Source organism: Nomia melanderi, chromosome 14 (assembly GCF_051020985.1).
Source record: "Nomia melanderi isolate GNS246 chromosome 14, iyNomMela1, whole genome shotgun sequence".
In the NCBI taxonomy this organism is placed as follows: domain Eukaryota; kingdom Metazoa; phylum Arthropoda; class Insecta; order Hymenoptera; family Halictidae; genus Nomia; species Nomia melanderi.
The window spans coordinates 2,924,276-2,944,701 of record NC_135012.1 but is presented as its reverse complement, the minus strand read 5'-3'; the positions used below and the strand labels follow the sequence as shown (position 1 = coordinate 2,944,701).

Here is a 20,426-nt window from a genome sequence, read left to right as displayed (position 1 = left end):
AAATTCAATTGTTCCCGCATGCATAGGTATCCAGAGCCCCGGTATAGGTACAACCCTGGGGGCGCGTGCGTTGTACGGCGGGCCAGAGCCCCTGTATAGACGGCAGGCTGCGCTCGCCGGTGCGCGGCGGCCCGTGTCGCGGCCTGTAGACCGCCAAAAAGCATCGAGGTCGAGCGGGTGGCGGCGAGGCGAGCCGACAGGGGCCGGAAACGGCCGGAGAGGTACGAACACCCGCGAGCCAGGGCTCTTGCGCGGTTTGCCTCGCTGCAGGCGCGCAGTGCAGCCGCCGGTACACCGCCAAGCAACACACTTAGTCGCGGCTCGGCGATGTTTCAGCTGAGCTGAGCGCACGAGGGACGCTCGTGTCGCCGGCGCAGGCGGGTTTTCACTTCGTGGTGGTTCCTCGGTCCCCCCGGTCGTCTTTCGCTTGACCCCGGTCCGCGTCTCGTTTCTGTGGTTCCAGCCGAGAGCACCATCATCATCCGCACCAACCCTGCCTGGCGGGCCGACCACTGCGTAAGTGCACCGTGGCGATCCTAGTGTCGACTAGATCACAGTGCGAGTCGATCAGATTCACGTTTTGTTCATGGATGAATAGGAAGCTTCGTGTTCGACGTGTCAGCTGGGTTCTCCGGAGATCGTTGGGAATTTAGGGGACACCGTAGCGACCCGACTGCTTGCTCTATTAAGTATGAACTCGTAGTATCAGTGCATTCGAGGTAATACTGTGATTGTTTGTACGCTGTGATCGGATTGTTGATGAGTCGAATGGGATTGTATTGTTGGATTCGGTCGGGTTGAGAGATTGGTTTTATGGATTATTGATGAGGTTGTTGGGATCTAGGGGTAAGAGAAGAGTTACGTCGGAAGAGTAGTCTTGGGTTTGTTCTGTTTGGCTGGGTAGTGTTCTAGTTTTGAGAGGTTTGTAGAGGTCGATAAGTGTCGGGAAGTTTTAGAATATTCGAGTATGCTGTGTGTGTTGGAACAAGTTAGGTTCATTGATGGGACGTCGCGTTTAGTGACGAGAATGAGCTGCTTTTTTTCCTTTTTCACACTTTTCGTTCGTACATGTCGCTGCTGGTGTCTCCGTGTTTCGTAGGGTCGGCGTGTGTTTACGTACGCGGGTCGAATCATTGACTGCGTTCTATTCCTGGCGGAAAACTACAACCGTAGGCCGCGTAATTGGAAACAAGCAGCTCTCGCCGCAGCCTCGATATTATCTCCGTTCGTTTCCGTGGCGATTGATCGACGCGATCGTCGAATCGCTCGACTCTCCGCTGCGTGCGGGTTAATTGTATTCAGTTTCCGATGGAACGTCTCGACCCTCGATCCCCTCGAAAGAATAATTCAAACGACAGCGTGCGACACTGCATCGCAGCGGGAACCCAATTGTCCCGATTATTCGATGACGAGAACGTCACGGGATTCGTTCATTCATCTAATCACAACAATCACTGTAACATTACATTTCAAACGTTTCCAGAACACAATCTCGACAGACTATCCAATACTCAATTCAATGTCAACTCCGAATCTTCACAATTCAATTATCGTATCAATCAAATTAATCAACAGACAAGACAATAACTAATGCTACAGAATCATCAGTCATGTATCGAAACCATCCACACGAAATCCTCGAATTGTATCACCACCGAGACACTGCTCGCTTAAGAATTGACTATGGATCAGAACGAATCGATGAGAATTTCGCGTATTCAACGGCATCGGGTTTCGCGCGATGCCGTCACGTGACGACGAGGCAGAACGAGCGGGCAGAGATCGATCCTAATCGTGCAACACGGCAATCGAACGTTACTGAACAACAGGGAAAACGGGCGTAAAAATAGAAGGCGACAGGACGTGTACTTGGCCGTAGCCTATCCGGCCACGATGTTATCCTGCCGCGGCAGCCGTCCTTGTTCTTGCCGACCGCCATTGCGACATGTCAAGGCGAAACGCATACGTACGTGTAATATTAGATCGGTACGATAGCCCTAGCTCGACGCGGCCAGCGACGTAATCGTTTCTCCGTACCGCATTTGACGAACGTCCGACAACGACGGATGGCTCCTCCCCCGGTTTCGGGGTCTCATTGGCTGCGGTGTTCTCACGTGATTCGCCCCTTTCGGCACTCCCGCAGGACTACAAGCATTATCCTTCCGCTACCACCCGTCCCAATTTCGCAGACGTGCCGCGACGCGTTTCTGGAATTTCAATGGATCCCCGCGTGCTGTCGGCTCGGCTGGCAACCGTGTGGATATCGATAGAGACACGCTGCTGCGAAATTGTTTGGTCATTTGCATGATAATCGCTGGATTGAGCACTTGTTTGTAGACCCGGGCTCTTAGATACTGGTTGAATCGAAGGAAATTACGTAGGATTTCACTTGTATAGTTCATTGGGATCTTTAGAATGTTGTAGAAGACGTTGTAAATGTATATTTCTAGTTTAGCGATCACTGTTTAGAAGAGAAGAAGCTTCTTTGGATTATTGTTCGTTTATTCCATCGTACTTGCTACGTTGCTCGAATGTTAAGCTAATTTTGAACACTGCTGCTTGAAAAATTTGGTTTCTATTGCCGCCAGTAAAATGTTATCAACAATAATTGCAATAAATCTTCCATTAGTCATATATTATAAATGTGATTATTTTAGATTGATTTAACTCACTTCAATATAGTGTTTCCATGCTTTCAATACGCTTTCTTAGAAATACTTCTTGACGCAACATTCTACCGTAAAGGATTAAAGATCAGGAGGCTTTCGAAATTTTTAAATTAAGATTTTAACCCTTTGCACTCGAGAGGCGACTCCCAGACGCGAGATGATTTGATACACTGAAATTATAAACTATTGTATTTACGATTTAACCTTGTATACTGCATCAATACGTGAAATATTGAAAAGAAATAGCTTTGTCCCGTAATTTATGTGTGATTTCTTGACAAATTTATTTTAAAGAATCTTGTAAACATCTAACTAGAAAGTATTGAATATTTCAAGCGGAAAACTTTCGAGTGCAAAGGGTTAATCCTGTGACAGTAGTAGTATCAGTCGACGCTGAGTTTAAGACTGTCCGCCCAACGCTGTCCGCTTCTACTGCAACCGTGCAGATGCATCTACACAGACTGAAATCGTAGATTTTTATGAACAAATTGCGAGTAAGTTTTCAATATGGTGTCGCAAAGAAAGTTTGTAAAAAGGGTGGAAACGGTGGGTCCGCGGAAAGTTGAACTCTGAAAGAGGGTCGACGAAATGGAGAGGAAAAAAAATGTTTCCTCACGGTCTAAATGAAGTCAGCTCGCTGGCTTCCGGTTCCTCGAAGTATTCGAGGGACCTAAAAACGTACGGACGACCTTGCCCTTGCTAGAAACGCAATGAATCCCCGAGGTGGCGTATGTTTTCATAGCGTCGGCCACGGGTCGTACAACAACCAGTCGATATATTGATTCATTTCCGATAATATATTACCTCCCAAGGTGATAACGCGTGCACTTGTGTGCGTGTGCGCCGTCTACGCACCGCGTCGTCTTTCATCCGACGGTATCTATCTCCGCGTTAATCATTGCGACGGACACCGGCGGTATCGCGGGGTTTTGTAGACGGATTTCAATTAGCGCAACCAATTAGTACGTCGAGCGACGTTTGATTCGTCCCATCGGCTTCCATCAGGTCGCTTGAACCTTCGAATCGATGAGAACGTGGCTGTAGACAGTCACCAATGCAACAAAATTGTCTTACGATCGATCGTTGGACAATGGAAATGATTTTGTACCTTTGCCTCGAATCGTATTTGTACACTTTGCTACTGACTTTGTTTCTAAGTTATTCGAAGCATAGGAGGGTAGGTTTGAAAGTTGAAACATGTAGTTAATTTTACACCGTTGTCGATGGTAAATGTCCTGTATCGCGTTCTTGGCACACGCGGGCGGATTTTTAATTTTAGATGAAAATTTCGTGTCACTGAGATGCGGCATCGTCTTGACCGCGATGCCGTGTAATTACACAATGAAAGAGTGACATTTGCAATGCAGATTCGATCACCGCGGATACCAACCATAGTCGGCTGCGCAAACACGAGGGGCTGTTTGTTCTGCGAAATGATTGGCACACAGCAATAAGTGCCGTGTTGACCCTGTTGGACCCCATACACCGAACCAAACAAACTTCCGCCGATGTTTCTTTAATACAATTCCAGCCCCGTGTTTATCGTGCGAATCAAAATTAACTGGTTTTCTGATCAGCCTGATTTCCCCGATGAAGTGGTCCTTCCGGCGGCCATTGTTGCTGTGTTTCGAACCTCGAGTGCAGTTGAAGTCAATCTGACCTAAATTCGAACCGTTGTTACAAACTTTCTCGACATCATTCCCGAATACCCAATCAAAGAGAATTTTATTTTCTTCGTTAATAACTCATCAACTCAACATTCGAATCAATACTACATTCAATTACAATTAAACTTTATATATTCTACATTTCATTGCCCTTGAATAGAAGTCTTCAGTCTACAACTCAATGTTCCCTTCAATCGCGAACCAATTACTTCGATCCACGAAATATTTGTGCAACGATACAATTATTTAGGGTCCAATTAAAATACATAATCTTCAATAAATCAAATAAACCTGGACGAAACGGTCGCTGATGGATTCCACGCTCGTCCCAGGCCCGATCGCGGGGAATTCGATCGGCCAATCAGTTTGTAACCAATTAACGATATTACATCGTTCCGAAAGTGATACGCGGCCCGATCCATATCGATGCAGACAGCGGGGGTAATCGGATCAACCCTGTCGCCAGGCCGCGCAGCGCGCAGAGAGACGCAGTTCTCGCATCTCCGCGCGAGCCGCAATGAACGAAGGGTGCACGACCCAGCCGGCACGGCCGCAGCGATATAGAGCGGGCCGCCGTGTATTTCTAGAGCAGCCGGTTAAGAATAGAACGGCAAATAGACGGCTGAATTAAATATAGCCGGTGAACGACCCGCAAGTAGATTACGAAATTTCATTGAAGTCACGGAAGTCCAGAATAGCGACCAGCTATTTCTTCGCGCTCTTCGCGCTGAAGTTCCTTTTCACCGCGGGCTGCGCGGCTGTTTAGGTCTTCCACTAATTGAGATAAGGAGCAACACTTCTTCGCAGCCTTGGAGATCTTACACGCGATAGAATACGAATTCGTAATTACACTTTGGGAACGTTTCGTTCTAAACTCGTGTAATCCTCTCGCAACCGTTGCAACGACTATGACACGAGTACAATAGAGAACGTCAACTTCGGTAGCCGAATTTCTAAAGTACTCTAATCCTCAATTACTCCGAAGATTAGAATTAACCCCTTGCCGTACAATGACGTGAGACTCGTGATGAAGATTTCTAGACTAATTTAATAACAATCAGTGTTATTCATTCAAAGAAAACTATTTTGCTATTATCATTTTATTGTAGTATCTAGAATTTTTAACGTGGGTTAAGGTATTTTTAAGAAGAGTGATTGTAAGAATGAGTATGAGTGAAGGACAGGCTGTAAAATGGTCGAGGGAAAGTGGCCTGCACAACGTCACGGACTCAAGACTGCAGGGCCAGCTTTCCAGTGAGAAGAATGCTTGTGGGGGAGAGAATGATTTTTGGGAGAGAATGTCTGTAAAAGAGTGTTAAGAGAGTGGCGAGGAAGAGTCGTGTGTTGGCATCCGTGGCATTGAGTTGTACTTTTTACATGTTGTCCGTGTTGTTTCCATATTTCATTAAATACATATATTTATTCCTAGTTCTTGATTACTGAAGATCCACCTTTTCAGTGCCTATAATATAATAATAGCCAAACACTACAATATCATCTTCAAATAAAGTTTCTACTTGAAGAATGGACAATTCTGTTGCATTTCTTCCAAATTGTCGATAGTAAAATACATGAGCTTAGTGACGAAAATAGTACGCCAAGGGATTAAAAGACAAACTTCCTCGAATCACCAGGAACACTCGGAAGCAGGTAGACGTTCAAATACAAATCCCCGGATCGAAGATTCGGAAGCGAAAATCCTTCAACCGAACGTATTCAACGTTCCTCAAAAAAGATTCCCGGGATCCACGCGATATCTTTATCCGCCAATCCCCCCGGTCCCCGTCGTCCGAGGGGAAAAGAAACAAAGGCACCGGTGGCAGGATAAAAACGAAGATTACGGATGAATATTCCGATAACGAATGTCGCTGCGGAACCGCGAGCAAGATAGAAGATAATTCCGCAGCGTCCGATGCAGAGACACCGCGCCGCGTCGCGTCGCATCGCGTCGGGGCTATCCTTCTCCATTGATACCGGTGCTCATCAGCTAAATGCGATGTTCCCGGGGTACATTTGTCACCGGACGGGTCGCCGGAGCGGTTCCGTGCTCGTTTCGCCCGGAAGGATCCCTCGTCTCTCATTTATGGTCGGCGGAGCTCGCGCAGAAATATCCCGGGGAATAATTGGCGAGCGGGTAAAAGCTCCGTCTCTCTCTCTCTCTTTCCCGAACGAACGAACGAAGTGATACCGTCGCGGCCGCCGAGTGTGTCATCTGCAACGGAAAGCCATTTCGTCGCGGACGTTTCCACGGTCGACGTTAACGAGGATTATAAATATCGACGAGAGAGAAAGGAAACACAGGCGGCGAGGAGGGAGGACGGTGGGAAAATTGTAAGGAACACGAAGAAAAAAAGGGGAGAACGATTCGATGGAAATCCAATAGCCGATAGAGCCGTCCGACCGGTGACCTAAAATTCGCCTCGTTCACCTGAACTCTATCAGAAAACGGGGAATTGCACGCGCGAACGGGCAGAACGGTTGCCCACGCTTTTCAACGTCTCTGTATCGCGCTCGTCTCGCGCTCGAGGACACCTGGGAAAGCTGGCGACTGTAGCCGAGCGTCGATTCGCTGTATCGATGAGGGGGGGAACGACGGGATTCTGTGATTGATAGATCGGAGGTACGCTCGTGGACGTTGTCTCAGGGAGTTTTTCCGTTGGACGGAACTTAAATTGATCGTTGAATGTGAGATTATGGTAGAAAGGAAATTGGATGCTGGAAATAGGTGGAAGAGTAATTTAGAACGCTCGCGTTACTTATGATTGATAGGTTTTTTTTAGTTGGTGAATTTAAGTGAATAACGTGTAGATGATTGGGATTTTCTGTGGAGAGATAGTATTCAGAGTTCATACATTCCGGTACGAGGTGTCGTACGTTCATCAGGTCGTGGTTGATTAATTGCCAGGGACAAATGATCCATTACGAGGCTGCGTTTCTATGTCAGACGCGTGCCGGGTAATAGGAAGTGTAACCGTGCCGTTTCAATATCCAGAATGAAGCGCATTGTGCCGGTATAGACCATTGTCTGACTGCGACAAGAATCGTACACGGTGTCATTAATTAATCTGCATTGAGTGGGTCTTCCATGGTTCTTCTGAAGAATGAATAATTCAATACGCGGGATTTACGTGAACAGCCGCGTACTGTGTATCTTCGTGACACTAACACATGGAATACCTGCATTAAACTAAACGAACCTTCGACTTCTACGCAACTACAGACGGGTGATGTTATTTAAACAATCTACACAAAATACGAACAGATTTTCGATTCATCAGTAATTCCTTTTACTTAAACTTCTACAGTCCATTCTATTAGAATAGGATCCTACCATCAAGTTAGTCGATGAATAATATTAATACTTTTAATCTAACTTCTCTGTATCACAGTGTCTTGTACAATTCATTCTACTAGAATAGGATCCTACCATCAACTTAGTCGATGAATAATATTAATACTTTTAATCTAACTTCTCTGTATCACAGTGTCTTGTACAATTCATTCTATTAGAATAGGATCCTACCATCAACTTAGTCGATGAATAATATTAACACTTTGCACTCAGAAGGCGACTCTTAGTCACTATTTGACTTGACGTGGTAAAATTATAAAATCCGATATTTAATGTTGAACTTTTTATGATGCCTTGATACGTGAAACATAGGAATAAAACTCCTATGAGTTCCTCTAGTGAGAAACTTCTGAGTGCAAAGGTTAACACTAAAACAGAGCAGTTAATCTGACATTTCCAAAATTCCTCTATAATAACCCCAAGAGTGTATCCATCGAGAATTTCATTGATCTACAATTCAATTTGCCTAATACTAAATCAATTCCATTAATAACTGCTCAGAGAAACATCTGTTATCTATCTAATAATTATAACAGAAGTTCAGGACCGTCATTCTGATCCGTCTGTTTTAGTGTCAACCTTTTGCACTCGGAAGCTTTTTACTAGAAATATTTGACAAACTATTTGAAACGCACTAATGAGAAAACATACATAAATTAAGAAACAAAGCTATTTATATGATGCATTACACAAAACATAATATCACATATAACACTTTGTAATTTTGTTATATCAAATCAAATGGTAACTGACAGTCACCTCTCATTCACCATTTGATTCCATACAGTAAAACTATGAAACTTGTTATTTAATATTACACCCTGTATGATGCATCAATTTGAGAAATATTGAAATAAAATAGCTTCGTTCCTCGATGTACGTGTGATTTCTCTTCGAGTTAGTTTCATAAAACATTGTCTTTATCCCATTAGGAAATCTTGAAATATTTCTAGTGAAAAACTTCCGAGTGCAAGAGGTTAATACTTTCTAACTTCACTGTATCACACTTCACAGCGCAGTAACGCTGATACAACTACCCCAGTGTGGGAGTAGGGTCTGAAATGACTGACACTATTCAACAGTAACACTTATTTATCAATCAACACTTAAAAAGTACGCGGAAGGAACGTGAAGTGACTCTTGTTCACCCGCTTCATCCCACATCTTTGTCCGCAGACAAAGATATGAGGAGCATGGAAATCCCCGTGATTCCGTTCGGAAAGTAAGGTTTTCCTCCGATATTTGCTTACCTGGGCTAGAGCATCCGTTCGGCAAGAAAACCTTTTCTGCGTTCTGTTATGCCGCAACACCCAGCTTCCCCGGGACTAAGATTACATTCGCGTGTATTTCCCGTTGTAGGTGATCGAAGATGCCAGCTGTACCAGCAGTGGCCGAGGCCGCGGGTCAACTGGAGGACCTGGACGAGCCGCCAGAGCCGCGGGTCCGCGGCCCCAGCGGAAGGGCCGGCCTGATGAAGCCTCTGGTCGTGTTGGCGCTTCCTGGCATGTACCTCTTCTACAAGTACAGCCAGTATAGGCGGGAGCAGCGCGAGCTGTCCCGCAGAAGGGTGACCGAGAGGGAGCTCCAGCATCTTCATCACAAAATCGTGAGTAACCCAGAACTTCAATAGCCAAAGGCGCCGCCGCCGGCCTCTGAACCCTGTCTCTGCGCGAATTCACGGCTCCTCCTCGCTAGAATCTTACGGAACAGTCCTGTTTGCGCTGCTTGGCGCCGGGAAGAGGGACTACGATACCTCCGGCGATCTTGCTTGTCCCACCTGTTGTGCCCTTGCGGCCGGACTATATTTAAGAGCAGATCAATTCGATATTTCCTCTAAATGCAGCCCCCACATCGGGATTCATTATAATTTCATAAGAAACCGAAACTTTTTTCTCCGCTTGATTGGATCCTCTTGTCTTCATTCAACACTAGCGAAGTTTCTCTTGTATTCAGGAGGGAATCAAATTGTTGACTCGATGCAGAGGGATCGTTTCTCTCTTTGTAGTTTCGAGCAACCTCAAATCAGTTTAACACTACGTTTACGGAACGCGTCAGTTTGACGCAGATTGAATTTTATGAACATTATTTGGTAAATGTTTCGATCGGTTTTCGTTGATCCAATTACACGAATATGATTCCTGATTGTCTGTTTCTACATCTACAATTTCCAAAATCTAAATGAACGAATATCAACTTCCCCAGGAACAATAGAATAAACTGTACAATAAATGCCTGTAAACCTAGTGTTAACTCTTTACGGACGAATGTCTACATTTCAGATGAAAGTTTCGTATTTAACCCTCAGGCGCAATGTGAGTAAGAACAGGATCCGCATTGTGCGTAATAGGCCAGTTTTACAAAAACAAACTTTTTACTCGAATAAAAACATGTTTATTATTCCATTTGCTCTACGACATTGGCGAAAACAATTTCTGAACATTTATTACAATAAACAGTAGCATGTTCCATACATAATGCACGTTTACACTTGCTGCACTCGTATCCTGATAAGCGACGTCGCTATCCGTAGTGCATGTAATGCACCTTCTCCTCTTGCTAGGCGTTTCCAAAGTTTCCTCTTTATTCTCTTCTACATTTTTAGATTCTACTGCAATCGGGCGCAATGTACCTAAGAGACACAAAGTGCTGTGACTCGCACACACAATGTTCAAATGCGTACTGTGCATTATAGGTCGCTGCAGAATGTAAAAACAAAAAGCTACTGAGGCGACCGAGCGGTAACGAGCATTCGTTTTGGTAGGACAAAACAACAAACATTGAGTGTGCCTGTTAGATCAGTTGCGCTCGACTGAGGGTTAAAAAACTACATCGTGGACGAATGATTTGATTACTCACAGCAAGATATCAGTACGCAGTTTTCTTTTTTTATATTAACCCTCTGTTAACACACATCAATATACTGGGTTAAATTGATTGATTTAATTTTTTATTGAAAACTGACGAATGCCATGAAATAGTTGATCAACTTAAACTTTCGTATACTCAGGAGTTTACGTTCAACGTCATTGTAACTTCAAAGCTACAAGATACATTCGTTTGAATAAAATTATTAAAACTATTGAATACACTGATAATTTCTGTTCATATGTTGATATTTATTAATGTCATACTGCATCAGTTTTGTTATAATCACGAAATAAAATTCGGCCCACAGAGGGCTAATTAAGCAATTGACAAGTAATTCAGCTTCATCTGAAGGTTTCGTATATCTTACAGAATCTCCGTCCGCAAAGGGTTAATATGTAATTTCTATAAAAATTGTAACACTACTTTCAATTACTTCAGACGTTCATTGCAATACTCAAGTGACACTCTTAATTGTCAAACTCATTTCGATTGTTCTCTGCTCTGAAGACACCAATAACTACGAAACAACAACACTGGAACCAATCATTTTTTCTAATACCATAGTTCTTGTCCTATGTTGGTCTCTATCTGGATAGAAAGAGAAGCAGGATACTGAAATTAAACCTTTCGAATAGATTTGTGAATTATAGAGTATAGAAGAAATAGCGGAATTGAAAGGTGAATCCTTTCCGTGGACCTGTTGCTTAAAAAGTTGAACGAGGCCAAAGTGCATAACGATTCGGTGGTTAACGACGAGTACAAGGGTTTCTGGGGGTGGTGTCGAAATAACCAGGCCGAAAAGGGTGGGTTAAGATGTTTAATTAGCGGCTGTTTTGGTTGGCGTCCCTTTGTGCTCGCTGAACGAGGGATGGATCGTCGGATCGGTGCTCGCGAGCGCCTCAGATGCAGCGATGACTGCGATTATCTAGGGACGATAGCTAGGATGAGTCTTCAGATACGTATTCAGGGGGATACGCGCGGAAGGATGAGGAAAGGCGAGAGACTAGAATGACCCGGGCGTGAAGGAGAGGGATGAAGGGTTCAATTACCCGGGGTTAACGCGATCACCGTTCACTGGAAAGACACTGCGTCATCCCCCTAAAAGCTAAAACCATTTATTACTCTCCCCATACATCCCCTTATCGAGTGTCCTCCTTCCATCGGAGGTCCCTGGTTATATCGCGTCTTGAAACACAGCTTGCGCATTCATTACTATTTATCTTCGGGGACATTCTTCCGTACTTAACGATTTCGAAGCGCGACAGAAAGTAGAGCGACGGAATTATGATCCGAGTATGTTAACCCTTTGCACTCGGAAGTATTTTGTTAGCAATATTTAATACTTGGCCAGCCGAATAGGGAGATCTCCCACTTTTCATTTAGCAACGTATTGCTTTTTACTCTGTTTATCTTTTCTTTTGTTATTTAGTAAGTCTTGACGTGGGATTATTTGCAATTCATCGAATACGGTTCTTGTTTTTACGAAACATAGTTTTTAAATTAATTGAAGGAGTATAATTGAAGATAATGGAGAAAGTTGTAGTTATAGTTCTTTCCAGGTCGCCTAAGTAACATTTCCTAACTAGACAAAGACGATGGGATTTTTTAAATGAATTCGAAGAGAAATCACTGGTAAATTGAGAAACAAAGCTTTTTTATCCTGATATTTCGCGCACTGATGCATTATACGTAGTTCAATATTAAATATTAAATTTTCTAATTTTTGCGTCAAATCGAATGGCGACTGGGAGTCACCTCTCGAGTGCAAAGGGTGAACACATTACGTGTTAATTTTCAGAAAACTGAATTGTGATGGCAATTTTCACTGAGGTCAACTTATATCACTATACATAGAAAAACTCGGATATCATATTGTTATGTAATATATTTTAAATAGATAATCAATTCGAATTAAATTTTATATTTTTTCAATACTGTGGTAATTAGCGAAGTTGCACAGGTAAGTTTTATATAAAAACGAGTTAGTGTTAGTGAGCTAAAAATATTGCACAATGAAATTTGAAACGCTTCTCATGGTTCTGCAATATTTAGACGTCGGTATAATCGCAGGAATCAATTATAGATCGCACAGGTTTCGAATAATGTCGAGAGTTAATTGAATAAATTAGCTAAATTCATACCTGAATGATTTATTTGCGGAACGAACCGGTTGTCGAAATTATTCCATTCGAAAGATCGAGACAAAGCATACTCAGGCTTCGTCGAGATCCATATCTAAATGAGAAGACTGATTCCGAATGCTTATTAAGTACTAGTCGGAATCAGGAAGTGAACAAAGATTGACCGAACGGGATCCTTGATAATGTCAAGAGATAATTGAGCCCGTTCTTTAAACCGGAATTACTTTAACGACCAACCGGGAACATCTTCCGCGGGCGTATCTCGCGGCGCCGAAGATTTATGTGCAGAAACTCTGAATGCCTATTGATTTCCGTGGCCCAGGACGATGTAGCAGCTGACTTAGACCGGGTACCCATTAGCGAGACACTCCGGCCCCCTCGAATCGTATATCGATGCCGAAGAAATTCAATATCGGCCCGTTCCGTCGGGGGAAATAAGGAACAATCGATCGTCCGCGACGTATCCACTGTACCTCTGTCCAATTTGCAACGTCGTTTCGGATCTCATGATCGAAGTTACAGCGTTAAATTATTCAAAGAACCGTAAGAATCGCTTTGCATTCGGTCTAAAATCCTCTTGCTCCTCGACCAAAGAAGTAAGAGCATCCTTGTATCCTTCGAGTCCGACGTCTTTACCTCAGACATGCCAAACAATTGCACAATTCCAATTCACAGGATACTTCATGCTTAACTCTTTGAGGTTAGGCGGGTTCAAAACCGACCCATCCTTTACTAACTTTTTTATGGGGTATAAAGTCTCGATAAATGCAACCTTAGAGTTTTAACACTAGGTTTACGGGCATTTATTGTACAGTTCATTCTATTATTCCTAAAAGAATTGATGATCATTTATTTAGATTGTGGAAGCTGGAGATTTGATAGTAGGTAATTGGGGTACATGTCAGTGTGATCGCATCAATCAAAATCGGCGTAAACATTTACAAAATAATATTTCTAAAATCCAATATGCGTCAATTTCACGCGTTCCGTAAACCTAGTGTTAATAGAAGAATTTTAGAAACTCAATTGAACTGCTAATTTTAGTGTTAACCCTTAGCAGTCCAGATGATTTTGTAATTTATCACCAACTGCGACTAATTTCTATGGTATCTCTAGTGAAAATGAAAAATGCTGTAACATTCTTTCGATCTTTTATTTTCCTTCTCAGTAGAAAATTTCGATGTGTGGAAAATCGAATAATTTTAGGGGAGTTTCTTTGATTCGTTAAAATATTTGATATTATAACTGGTGCAATATTGGAGCCTACAGAGTTCAAAGGGTTAACCCTTTGCACTCGAAAGTTTTTCACTGGAAATATTTAACACTTTTCAACAAGATACAGACGACACTGCTTGAAACTAAATAATTCACGGATAAATCAAGCGACAAAGTAATTTTATTTCAATATTTCCTATAGCAATACAAAGTTCACTTAAAATACTAAATATTCAATTTTATTGTTCTGCTGTATCAAATCAAGTGGTGACTCACCTCTCGAGTGCAAAGGGTTAAAATTGCCTCAAAGAGTTCAACCCTTTTCTATACACAAATTCAAACTTGAGTACAAACGATGGACAACCATAGGAATCCTAAGTACTTTTAACACACTATCGGCGGGTAACATCATGAGCTTGACTCACACGTATAGCGGGCGAAAGTTAGTTTTTTTTTTCTTAAAAATTAATAAATTAATAAATTAAAAAATACAAGCATTGGTAAGTGTTTTACTAACACTTAGCTTACGTTCTGCATAAAAGGTATTAATACCCGACCCGCCGATAGTGTGTTAATCGAATCCTTCCAACCCCCATTGGAATCCAGCTCCTCAACCCCTGCATTCTCAAGCAGACTTCAAGGAACGAAGTCAGAAATTCAAATCTCGTCTTCGTTGCCTAAATCACGTTCGTTCGGATTGATACACTTTAGTACAGCAGCAGAAGAAATTACAGTGTCCGCGGGGTCACCTTGAGCAGCGTTGAATGGGTCACCGGCAGATTTGGCTCCGCGGGGGATGAAAGAGGAAAGGAAAAAAGGAGAGTCGCCGTCGCTGTCAGGATGCCTGCCAAGGAGCAGTATTCATGGCCGCCGGTCGCGGATGACCGGGATTGTTGGTGCAGTTAGTATGGCCAACATTCGCGTCCCGCCAACTGGAATCCCACGGATCCCATTTAGCCGTTGTCTCGCCCCTCTGATTTACGGTGGCCAGGACCTCCTGTCGCTGATTGTACACAGGGATATGATAGGAATATCGCCGCGGTGCTCGCTATTCGATCGCCATCCGCCACGAATTCGATTTCGGTCAGTCGTTATTCGAATGATTTAGAGGATCCGGAAATGGGGTCTTCTTTGCTCGATTGCGCCCGGCTGCTGCCGGAGGATCGGAGGAATTCCTCTTAGGTACTTTTACTTAAACATCCTCGTAAAATAGGATTCTTAGATGGAGGTACTTATCGACCACCTCGATGAGTCTGTAGAGTAAGGACTATGTGTTTGAGAGTGGTGAACGTTTGTTTTGGATGTTTGGGAGGGATTGTTGGAAATTGATTTTTGAGTTGATTATTCTTTTTCGTTGTGATTGGAGTTAGAGTTAGAAGTTTATAATGTGAAGATTGGAATGAATCAAATAAGATTCTTAGATGGAGATACTCATCGACTACCTCGGAGAGTCAGTAAAGTAAGGTCTGTGGCAGTCGTGAAGGAGGGATTGTTGGAAATTGATTTTTGAGTTGATTATTCTTTATCATTGAGATTGGAGTTAGGGTTAGAAGTTTATACTGTACTGATTGGAGTAAGTCAAATGGAAATTCGTAAAATGGGATCCTTAAATGGAGATACTCATTGACTACCTTGGAGAGTCTGTAAAGTAGAGACTGTGACAGTCGCGAACCTTTATTTTGAGCATTTGGGAGGGGTTGTTGGAGAGGACATTGATTTTTGAGTTGATTGTTCTTTATCATTGTAATTGGAGTTAGAGTTAGAAGTTTATACTGTAAAGATTGGAATAAGCGTATCAAATGGGAATTAAGAGATTTTATTTCAGTTTATACCTTCTTCATCTTGATTGGTTTATAGTATTTTTGAATGTTACTGTTTCTCTGTATAGTATTCTGTTTTATAATGAGTATTTAGTTATGTCTGTTAGTGTATTCATTATGCTAAGCAACTCTTTACGTCAAGCTCTCTACGCGGATGCTTCATGACCTATCCAACAGAAGCAAATTTCTGGTGACAATACTCTAACCTTAATTGGAATCCATTTACCTGGTTCGTCACCCAGCGTTATGGATCAGCAATCATTTCAAAGAGCCACTAATTTAAGCTCAATCAACATTACCGTCGAGGGTGATTCTGTTCTATGATTCTGCTCCTTTGATCTGCTTTGTCGAACCCTCAAATTGCATCCTTTGGCAGCTACCTGGCGGAAAGGTTAGATTTCACTTTGTCACAGATCAATTGTTCCTGTCGTCGCATGAAGATAATATTTTAATTACCATTAAAATCCTTTTGTCTAGTTAACACTTTATCAGTATAATGTACCACACTCTATTAAAACTCAAAGTACAACACTTGAAATTATCAGTCAAAAATCAGCAGATTAAATCATTTTAATTACATAAGTAGCAAACATTCCAATTAGTCCAGTATAATTATTAACTCTTTGTTAATGTTTTTCGCTTGAAATATTCAATACTTTCCAATTATACGTAGACAAGATTCTTTAAAATGAATTTATCAAGAAATCACACATAAATTAAGGAACAAAGCTATTTTATTTCAGTATTTCACGTATTGATGCAGTATTCAAAGTTAAATGGTAAATAGAAAAATTTATAATTTTACTGTATCGAATCGTCTCGCACCTGAGAGTCGCCTCTCGTGTGCAAAGGGTTAACCCTTTTCTTTGGAATTTCTTTGGATTCTTTGTAATATATAAAGTCCTCAGCAAATGAAGCTAAATCATATATCAATTGCTTAAACAATAAAAAAAGAAAGTATGTACCGATCTCTTACTGTTTGCCCAATTAAATCATTTGTCTGCGACTTAGCTCTCGAAATATAAAATAATTATACTAATTGGAACGTTCACTACCCTAATGGAAATCATTTGATTTGGTAACTTTTAGTCCTCCTCAATTTTAAATTCGAATATTTTCTACGGTTTAATAATCGAAAGTGCCAAATGAATCGCGGATCAATCACTCGATAGATCTCCATCGTTGAAATTCAAATTTCCATCCGAGACTCGTGCATCGGATCCGTCACCGGGTGTCGTCGTTCAAACGATCATTTCCAGGAGCCGCCACGCCCAGGAATTATATTCTGGCGGGGCTTGTCCCGATCGCAAAGCTCGATCGTCGGAATCGGGAACGTGGACCAGCGCGCGCCAACGTGTCGCGTGCCGTTAAACGACAAGCGAAGCCTTGGAATTTTTCGACGTTATCGTAGCTACCCAGTCGATCGCGACCTTAATAACAAACCGAGACGGGGTTCATTAATGACTGCAGCGAATCGTTAGATCATCGGGGATACGGTGAACGGGTCCCGCGGACTTCCGGCTTTCGAGAAATTTTAATAAACGTTCTCGCGTGCGAGTAAACGCTCGCGAGAATCGCGTCTCCAGGTATCAGGATATTCGGCCTTGTTCCTGGGAGCTGATAGGTGTGGCGAGTTCAGCTGAACCGGTCGTGATTAAATTCAGCAGAGTACTTAGCGGAGATTAACGAGTTCCTGAAAAAACCTGGGAATAAGATGCAACATTAGAAATAGATCTCAATCAAATGTGATCTAAATCAAATTTCGAAAGTTTGAAATAGATTTCTCAGCACTTGGGTATAGTATTTCGCAAAATCCAGAATAGATCTCAATTAAATTTGATCTAAATCAATTGTCAAAGGTTTGAAATAGATTTCTCAACACTTAGGTATAGTACTTCGCAAAATTTTCGATCCCGATTGAATACGAGAACAAGGTACAATAGCGGAAAAGAATTGATATCGAATGACCATCGCGTTCATCTCATTTAATTAGAAAAGAAGGCATTGCTGTGGTTTCATAGAAAACGATTCGCAACGCTTCATTCCGCCCAGCCCGCGGATGATGAATAGTCACGTCAGTGGAAGTTGATCTGAACAACGCTCGAGGGTTGATTAAACATCAAGTGGCGCGCTCCACACGAGCACGGAGTATAATTTCATCAGCCGTTAATTTCTGTTTCTTTCCTGTTGTAATTTTTTCCTTGCGGTGAATTCGTTGATCCAACCTTGGGCGTAGCAGCGGCACGTGCGCGGGAAAAGGGAGTCGGCCAGAACCCGGCTGTAAACTCGAGCCTCTCTCGCTCGTACCCGAAGGACTTCGTTACTTAACGTTGCCTAGACGTCGCGGTAGATAAGGTGCACGCCAACCCCGCGTTAAGATCGCGATTGCCCGGCGTACGTGAACCTTAAACGCGGTTCGTCTGGCCTACCTCGAATACCGCCGGTCTAGGGAAACAAACGAGATTCATCGACCGCTCGAGAGAATTCTCGGAGTCGTGCTTTTCGTTCTCCGCGAAATATCAATGATCTTTCGACCCCCTCGCACGAACGGACGTTTTAACCTCAGGGAAACTGTAGATTAGAAGCTTCTCAGCTCTGGTAATTATGATACTTTAAACGTATGTTATATCTGATTAATTATGGTGCATTGTAAATGTAAACTACTCAATTGAAAACGTGTTGATCAAGTTTACATTAACAGCGTCAGTTGGTATTTTTCGTTCTTCGTGAAATATCAATGATCTTTCGACCCCCTCGCACGAACGGACGTTTTAACCTCAGGGAAACTGTAGATTAGAAGCTTCTCAGCTCTGGTAATTATGATACTTTAAACGTATGTTATATCTGATTAATTATGGTGCATTGTAAATGTAAACTACTCAATTGAAAACGTGTTGATCAAGTTTACAGTGACAACATCAGTTTGTATATTTACTCGGTACTTCAAATTTCAGTGATGAAAGAATGTGTATTAAGACTTTGCACTCTGTAGGCTCTACTACAGTATACCACTTATATTATTAATTTCGACGATCAAAAGTGAAGAAACTGCCCTATGATTACCTTTGCTGCACACGCAAATCATTTCCTAAGAACAAACAAATAATCTAAGAAATGTCACAATATCACGAGAGCTATAAAAATGTCTCGAAGTTACTGGTAGATTAGAAAATCACGTAGAGTGCTAAGGGTTAAGATTCAGGAGTAATTGAAATTCAAGTCTCAAAGGGTTGAAAAATTGTTTCACAGTTTTATGAGTGTAGTTCCTAGTTGGACAGATTGCTTAGTTACGAGACTCCGTGTTTTTAGGGCTGATTCCACCCTTTCGAGTTAGATCTCGTCCTCCAGGCTCAAGCAAGAAGGCTTCCCGTAAGTTTGATTTCCCCTGGAAAATTATTCTTCCTTACGGCTTGCGTTCCCGGTCACGTCAACGACCACCGACGTGATCTGCCTGAGCACTGTTCCATTCCCGAAACCCTATCCCAGAAAACAGAGAAGTTTTTATTCGATGGATACTGAAACTTCGATAGCATGTGACTTGATTGTGACCCGAACACTCAATGGGATCACGTTAACCTTTGAAACGTCTCTATTTGATAAATGGAAGATTGATTTCTTCCATCTTCTTGGACGTGCCACTAATGGAAGTCATTTCTTCCATGAAACTATGAAAGATTACGTCGAAAGGTATAATTAATGTTTGATTATTCAAATCCGAACGAAAGATTCATTTCCTCCAGGAAATTATGAAAAATTACGTCGAAAGATATAATTAACCCATTCGCTGTCAAGCCTATATTACATGAAGCTATTCCCATTGCCATTTATATTTTGAGTGGTATTGTTTACCAAAGTTCTGTTGTTTCTTGGTAAAAGCACATATATTATCATACATAATCATTTATATGCATAAAATCAAAGACGAGTATATTCGTCCTACGCAGCGATTGAGCAATCTATTGAGAAATCACTGAAATTTACATAGAATAGGAAAGAAGGTGCAAGTTTCCTACTTCTCTGATTAATCTATATTAACTCTAATACCACGTGTTTTTATAACGAATCATAGCAAGATGAGACTCTCAGTGATGAGAATAAAAGGAACGATTAAAATGTTATTGTTCTTGTTTATAGGGCCCAAATGTTAAAAGCTCAAAAAAACCTTTGCAATATGAAATAATCAAAAAATTTCAGTAAAAAGTTCAAATGTGACTCGAAGTGACATCGTGGTCCGATTAGGGTTAACACTAGAACTACCGAGCATTTAATACGATTAATATGCAATTCCTATAAAAATTGTAACAATAAATTATTTTCAGTTTCTTCAGACATTCATTATAGTACTGAAACGAAACTATTTATTTTCAAAATCATTTCGAATATTCAATGCTTCGAAGATATCAATAATTGCTAAACAAAAAAATGGAAACCAGTTATTTTGACTGGTACGGTAGTTCTAGTGTCAACGTTTGATCATTCAAATCCGAATATAAAGTCATGAACGAAAGAAACACGAACTCACGGTGATATCGGAACGTTAATTGCGTCGCTACACGTTGCTCGCGGCGGACCTAATTAAATTAGTTCGAGACACAAAAGTTCACGACTTCGCCCTCCGCAATAGACAGCACATGGACGATGAACTCCTTTTATAACAATGAACCGACGTAACCCGATATACGCGCGGTTCTCGC

General features: G+C 42.0%; 1 protein-coding gene across 2 annotated transcripts in view; it reads left to right on the top strand.

The window, feature by feature from the left end:
• The first annotated feature begins 282 nt into the window (after positions 1–282).
• LOC116427051 (uncharacterized) overlaps positions 283–20,426 on the top strand; it is a 71,411-nt gene continuing 51,267 nt past the window's right edge. The window contains exons 1-2 of one of the 2 annotated variants that reach the window (XM_031976933.2): positions 283–516; positions 9,048–9,294. In XM_031976933.2, the coding sequence (XP_031832793.1) occupies positions 9,058–9,294 (237 nt within the window). In that variant the 5' untranslated portion in view covers positions 283–516; positions 9,048–9,057. Of the gene's footprint in view, positions 517–601; positions 690–9,047; positions 9,295–20,426 lie in introns of those variants that run through there. The other variant, XM_031976934.2, reaches the window with a different exon arrangement.